General features: G+C 34.0%; 2 protein-coding genes across 2 annotated transcripts in view; one reads left to right on the top strand and one right to left on the bottom strand.

Annotated features, from left to right (window-relative positions):
* The window catches only part of LOC127864779 (uncharacterized), a 236872-nt gene that overhangs the window by 195876 nt on the left and 34996 nt on the right, over window positions 1–6000 (top strand). The gene's annotated exons all lie outside the window — the stretch shown is intronic.
* Window positions 196–6000, bottom strand: part of LOC127864771 (uncharacterized) — a 6864-nt gene continuing 1059 nt past the window's right edge. The window contains exons 2-9 of the mRNA XM_052404642.1: window positions 5580–6000; window positions 4790–4867; window positions 3848–3922; window positions 3309–3494; window positions 2489–2701; window positions 1973–2215; window positions 1658–1697; window positions 196–1222 (exon numbers count right to left, since the gene is read on the bottom strand). The exon at window positions 5580–6000 is cut by the window's right edge and continues 195 nt beyond it. Of these exons, the coding sequence (XP_052260602.1) occupies window positions 271–1222; window positions 1658–1697; window positions 1973–2215; window positions 2489–2701; window positions 3309–3494; window positions 3848–3922; window positions 4790–4867; window positions 5580–6000 (2208 nt within the window). The 3' untranslated portion in view covers window positions 196–270. The remainder of the gene's footprint in view (window positions 1223–1657; window positions 1698–1972; window positions 2216–2488; window positions 2702–3308; window positions 3495–3847; window positions 3923–4789; window positions 4868–5579) is intronic.

Genomic DNA, 6000 nt, shown 5'->3' on the forward strand with positions numbered 1-6000 from the left:
TAATTGCTTTTCAATGGAAAGCAAGTAAAAATGTAGCCATTGCACATTACCAACATATGTTTAGCAAAATGTTGTGTTAACCAATTAATAATAACAAAGTATCCTTCATCAAATAATATAAGAGATCATCCATGCGACATTCCAACTTTCGAAATACAATTTTTTGTTATCAGAGTTCGTTTGTTTTAAACAACTCACTTTTTTGTACACAAAATCGTTAATGTAATAAGTAATCGGATACGTTTTCGGATTACTTGTTAAGTAACTGATTTAAGAAGGTTTATCTGAAATGTCAAATTGCATGATTCTTTCTGCACCATAAAAGCTCAGGAACATTGAGTCTCTGTATCTACGAACGCACTTTGGAGGTGCATCCTGGAAACGCAATAGGGCGTGACATTTCCCCGAAATAATGTCTACTTCGTACGCAAAGTCCTCGTATCTACGAACGCACTTTGGAGGTGCATCCTGGAAACGCAAAAGGGCGTGACATTTCCCCGAAATAATGTCTACTTCTTTCGCAAAGTCCTCTTTCTTTTTCAATCCATGTCCAACAATGTACAACGTGGATGAGTCTTTGAGTGCTATCCCTCTTTGCGTCTCGATTAATTTGTTGAGTTTCATTATTTTCACAATATTTCCACATTCATTTAATTGGTAAACTTTTGAGTTCATTACCTCAGAGATGTACAAAGATTTTGATTGTTCATCAAACGCCATGTACCATGGTGAGTGGAACCTGACATCACTAAAAACACGCACCTCGTTTCCATCAAGTTTAATAACTTTGATTTGTCGTGTTGGATATTCATATCCTATATACAGCTGGTTGTCGGCGTATGCGAGACCTCGACAGTGTTCATGACCGACGAGTTCATTGTATTGGATTAGCTGATTTTCGTTGATTCTGACAAAAATAAGTTTTCCACTTGCAGGCACAGACACAACAACATGATTATTTTTTTCGTCTATCATTGCAACGTCCCATGGTTTACACATATGACAGTCAGGTTTACACGTAGGTTTGTTGCACGTACGAATGGGTGTCCCTATGTCTGCTTTGGTTTCGATATCAAAACATTTGATACAGTTGTTTTTGTAATCCACGCCGATAATATACGGTGGAACAACAGCAAATCCTGTGATTGAAGGTGTTGACGAATCATCTGCCATCTTAACATGAACGTCTTTTAGTTTCAACGTCTCTAATATCCCATCACAACTGCGGTGATATAATAAAAAAACGTTTTTCCAAAATCAAAATCAATTAAATCGTTTTTATAAACATCTGAATAATTTAAAGCGGTAGAATATTGCTGAGCATAAAACTTGTATTTATATACTTTCTATTTCTTGATATTGTGAAATACACTTGGCGTGTGTTGGTTACGGTAAAGTAAAATTAATTTCGAGTAACGTAATTTTGAATAAAAAATAAGTTCATGTTTGTGTCTAAATGACACACGCGTTTTTATTATTACAACTTATCCAGGAATTATTTACCTATCTTTGTAATTATCAGGGCTTTATTACACTTCTATTGATCAATTACCTTCATTTTAATGTTCAATTTATACTCGTTTTAAATAAAATCATTAACTTTATGCCCGAACATGTAGTGCATTTTCGCTATGAAAACTAAATACAAAATAAATACCGTGCAATTATTTCGACTGGTTGACACGATGTTTTCTCATCTAAAATAAATTAAAATTATCATTTTAAACCTTATGCTCTGAGTCGAATGAACCTAAAAGGTCAATAAGTTGTATAGTGGGCTGTTGCTAATATGAGCGTTGTATATTTGACTGAATATTATAAATTTAAAAAATCAATTTATTGCTCTTCCAATTTTAAATTACTTATAGTCAATGACTAATCATATGTATACAACGGTATTTATCTACAAAAATAAGTGATGCTATTTGAACCATGTACGTATAATTTAACATTATTATTTTTAAGGCAATACCCGCGTAATGAATCATTAAGTCCATGGCTACATCCTTCCCAACGTATTGCAGTAATTTATTTATTGGGTTGAACAACTTTCGAAGCTTTCCGTTGTTCACACATCGTTCAAACTGGGATTGATCCTCCTCAGTGAAACATCCCACCTTCATAATCAACTTTCCACACGCAAGCATTGGTTTTGTAGTTATTCGCTTTGGAAACGTAAGGCCTTTTTTCTGCACAATGGCTGTAAGCTGCGATACTATATAATACGATGCAAAAAGAAAAAGTGAATGTGCATGTTGTTCTTCAACCGTATTGCATTTTACCGTTGAACGTATACAATACGCATATAACACAATAACACCACCGTTATCATACATGTACAATATAGATATTATCCACAATTTATCAAGTTAGGCGAATGGAACATATATTGAAAAGATTAAAATAATTTTCCAATTGATAGAACGTAAAGATAACTATTCAGAAAACTAATTCGAAATTATTCTCGAAAATGCTATTAACGGCCTACCCAAATTGTCCATCACACACGTATAGTGGTCTCTGTACAAAACGGCCTCCTGTTCGTAATGTTCGCATCCAGGCAACTTTCGTATAATATCTTGAATAGGTTTCATTTCCTCTGTAAGTATACCTTTGACGCACGCTCTTAGCAGACGGAAGAAATGTACAATGTTCTTCGGGCGTACAATTATTTGTACGCAACCCGATTTTGCAATGAACTCTGTAAAACAATGTTTCATTAATTTTGCAGGTACTCTAATAATACATATTTTGGTTTTTGCAGATGTTACTTTTGGCCCAATCAAATAGTGAATTTGACTTCAGACGAGTTTTAGCGTTGCTCAGTTAAACATATTTAAACATGAAATAATAAGAAGTTATACTTAATTGCATTTTTTTTTATTTTCGAAAACAATACATGGATAACGAAGTTCGTCCTTAATAATCAAGTTAACATTTATGTTTAAACTAAACATCTTATAGATCTGACGGCAGTTATTACCGTTAAACCGTATGGGTAATAAACGCTGACAAAAATGTCGTAAAATGATATCCCGCGATAAAGTGCGACAAAAAGACCCTTTTGAAAAGCGTTCGGGACGGTTCTATAAACTTTATACGAATGTCTTCGAGGCATCGACGACATAAATTATAAATAAATTATATCAGAGTTTACATTAAGGACCTCGTCTCAAAGAATTTTGCGAAAAAAACAAGTCATTGTGACTTAGAATTACATAACACGACGATCATCCGGTAATAACTCGAGGTGAGGCCAATAACAACACTAGGCATGGGCAGTTAACTGGAGTATATAAAGAACCTACCTCCTATGCCCGAGAAGACTTCCTCGAATGCTTTGCGGACAGATTCCTTGTCCTGAAGAAGCGGCTGATAGCCTGCTGGATTCTCCTTGTTATTTATGATGTTGATCAGCTCTCTAATGAGACGACCACGTTGTTCCTGGTTACCACAACCAGTCATTACGAGCTCTATTACAACCGGCATTGTGTCTGTAATAATAATGACATTGCTCCAATGTTTTCTAAGACGGGCCAACGTTTTTAAATATGATTATTCCGATTTCTCAACTTTTTCTTGAAATTTCCAGCTGAAGAATATTTTGTTGATGAAGAAGAACCATGATTTATAGAATTTACTTTAGATAAAATGTATAATATATTTTATGTTTCGGGCGAACGATGTTAATTGCATCACAAATCAGTGGGATTTAGCTATTTTTTTTTTAAACGTAATGAAATAGTGTTACTGTGTTAGCGTATAACCGAATATATATTTGATGAATACATCAGAAGAAAGAGATGTGATATAATTACAATTTTTGTAATAATAACAAAATCAATACTTATTAAGCTCTGTGGGTATTGTTCTTCTCTTGGTGGTAAACTCTTTTGAGTAAGATCATGACCCCCTTGTTGCGCTTTAATTAAAAAAAGATCAGATTGAAAATCAGAAACAATAAAGAAAAGCAATCCAAAGCACACATGTATATTCGGGCAAGAGTTTTGTTATCCTTTATCGTTAGCAATAAATCCGTAGTAGCGTGACATCCTTGTGCCGCCAGTTCCATCAACTTTATTAAAAGTTGAAACAAGTTTCATAAGACTTCCTCCTATGTGAACATAAGATATGTAATCGAAGAAAAATAACAGACTCCATGATTAACGTTTAAGTTTGCCCGGACATTAAGTTAATTCGATTAGCTATCGTCTTTCTGTAATAGATCTTTGTTTCCAAAATGATTGAACATATTTTAATACATTTCAAATAGTGATAAGCAGATGGCACGTAACCAAAAACGTTCGCTTTCAACAATGAACTTTACCATAAATTGCACTTTGTCGCAAAGGCACTAGTATTTCAGACACGTTTTTTTTCTTGAAAAAAGGCACGTACTTTGGACCGGACGAAACACAATAGTAATAGAGAATTGAAATTTATGTTAGACTTTTTCATTTAGCGACGTGACTAACACATGCCGTCCGTATATTGTCTGAGTGACCAAACAGTTTTGGAACACTTGAGCAAATTTAACACTTTCGCTTCTACAGTACTGACCTGTGTATTTGCAGATTTCTCTACTCGAACATCCTTTATTTAAGTGGAAATGTCTCGAGTATAGTAGGAAATCTTGCTTTAAAACCGATAAAGATTGGGGCAACCTGCTTTCATTAGTTTGGAGATTTAAGTGAAAACAAAAACTGTTTCGCATCAAGACTAGTACATATCCTGTCATAGAAATACTATAATTGCAAGCGGTTGTCAGTTTAGCGAAAGCGTATCTTACCTGTCGTTAAATCATCGAGATGACGCTGCTCAAGAATACTGATCACTTGCTCCATTCTAGTGTGGAGGCTCTCTTCCTCTGTGAACATATGTCAAGTACATTTTGTATGTATAATTTTCATGCAAAAATTAGCATTATTTGAAATTGACGCATCTTTTGATTAATCTTGATCACCTTTATAGCAGCGTTAAATGTTTCAAACGTAATTGCAAAGTAATTGTATGCCATGTTAAGGGTGTATATACACAATAACCCGCTATTGTGCGATTTAATTACAAGGAAATGCAAAATTTAAATAAAGTAGTCTTATTAACTTTACAGCATAAAATAATCGTATATCAATTATTCACTTATACATTCAGTTAAAACATGATTTCTTAAAGCTTTTTTAAATATATATTTTCTGATTTGTCTGATTTGAAAAACGATCCAATTAGATGTAAACCATATCATTTTATAAGCTACAAACACGTAAACTTAATTTGGTTCAATGAAGCTCCATAATATTCGAAACCATTTAAGAAAATTTGAGTTCGAATATAGATTTGTCGGTAGTCATATTTTCTATAATTTTTAAGGTGGTCTTATTGATCTGACGCTACTGAATATCACAATCATTATTGACTTTATCAATGTTGTACCGATAAGTATCACGATAAATGAGGACACTACATATTTTCAACTGTATTGAGGATTTCTAAATAACAAAAGATGTTGACAAAGTAAAATATTTGTTACTTATTCCATTAATCGTAAACAGACTTGCACGCGTTGCTTCTGCGCGTTTTACCTGGCGTGAAGTGTTTAATGTTATCTCTATAAGACTTTTCCATCCCCTGATGATCTTGAAATACTTTGATATTTCTAGGATCATGTGGAATATTGCCTTGTACAATATTTTCTATGTCACTCTCTATTGAAGAACACAGGTCCGTTCTCTGGAGATATTTACAAATATCTTCCATCATAATACGAAGTTCTTGAACATGGTTGTCATACAAATCATCCGATACACTCCCAAACTTATTGTACAGTTCAGCGCGACATCTTGCCATCCGACGGACCTTTTCTTTGATTTCAGCAGGTACAACATTGTCACCTAAAATCTCTACGATTATAAACGAAATCAAATATAACGGCCATGATGATGAGTTTACTCGAACACCAAATCCAGGTAGAAGAAGTTTAATATTCTTGTTGCCTGTAGTTGT

Source organism: Dreissena polymorpha, chromosome 1, assembly GCF_020536995.1.
Source record: "Dreissena polymorpha isolate Duluth1 chromosome 1, UMN_Dpol_1.0, whole genome shotgun sequence".
Lineage (NCBI taxonomy): Eukaryota > Metazoa > Mollusca > Bivalvia > Myida > Dreissenidae > Dreissena > Dreissena polymorpha.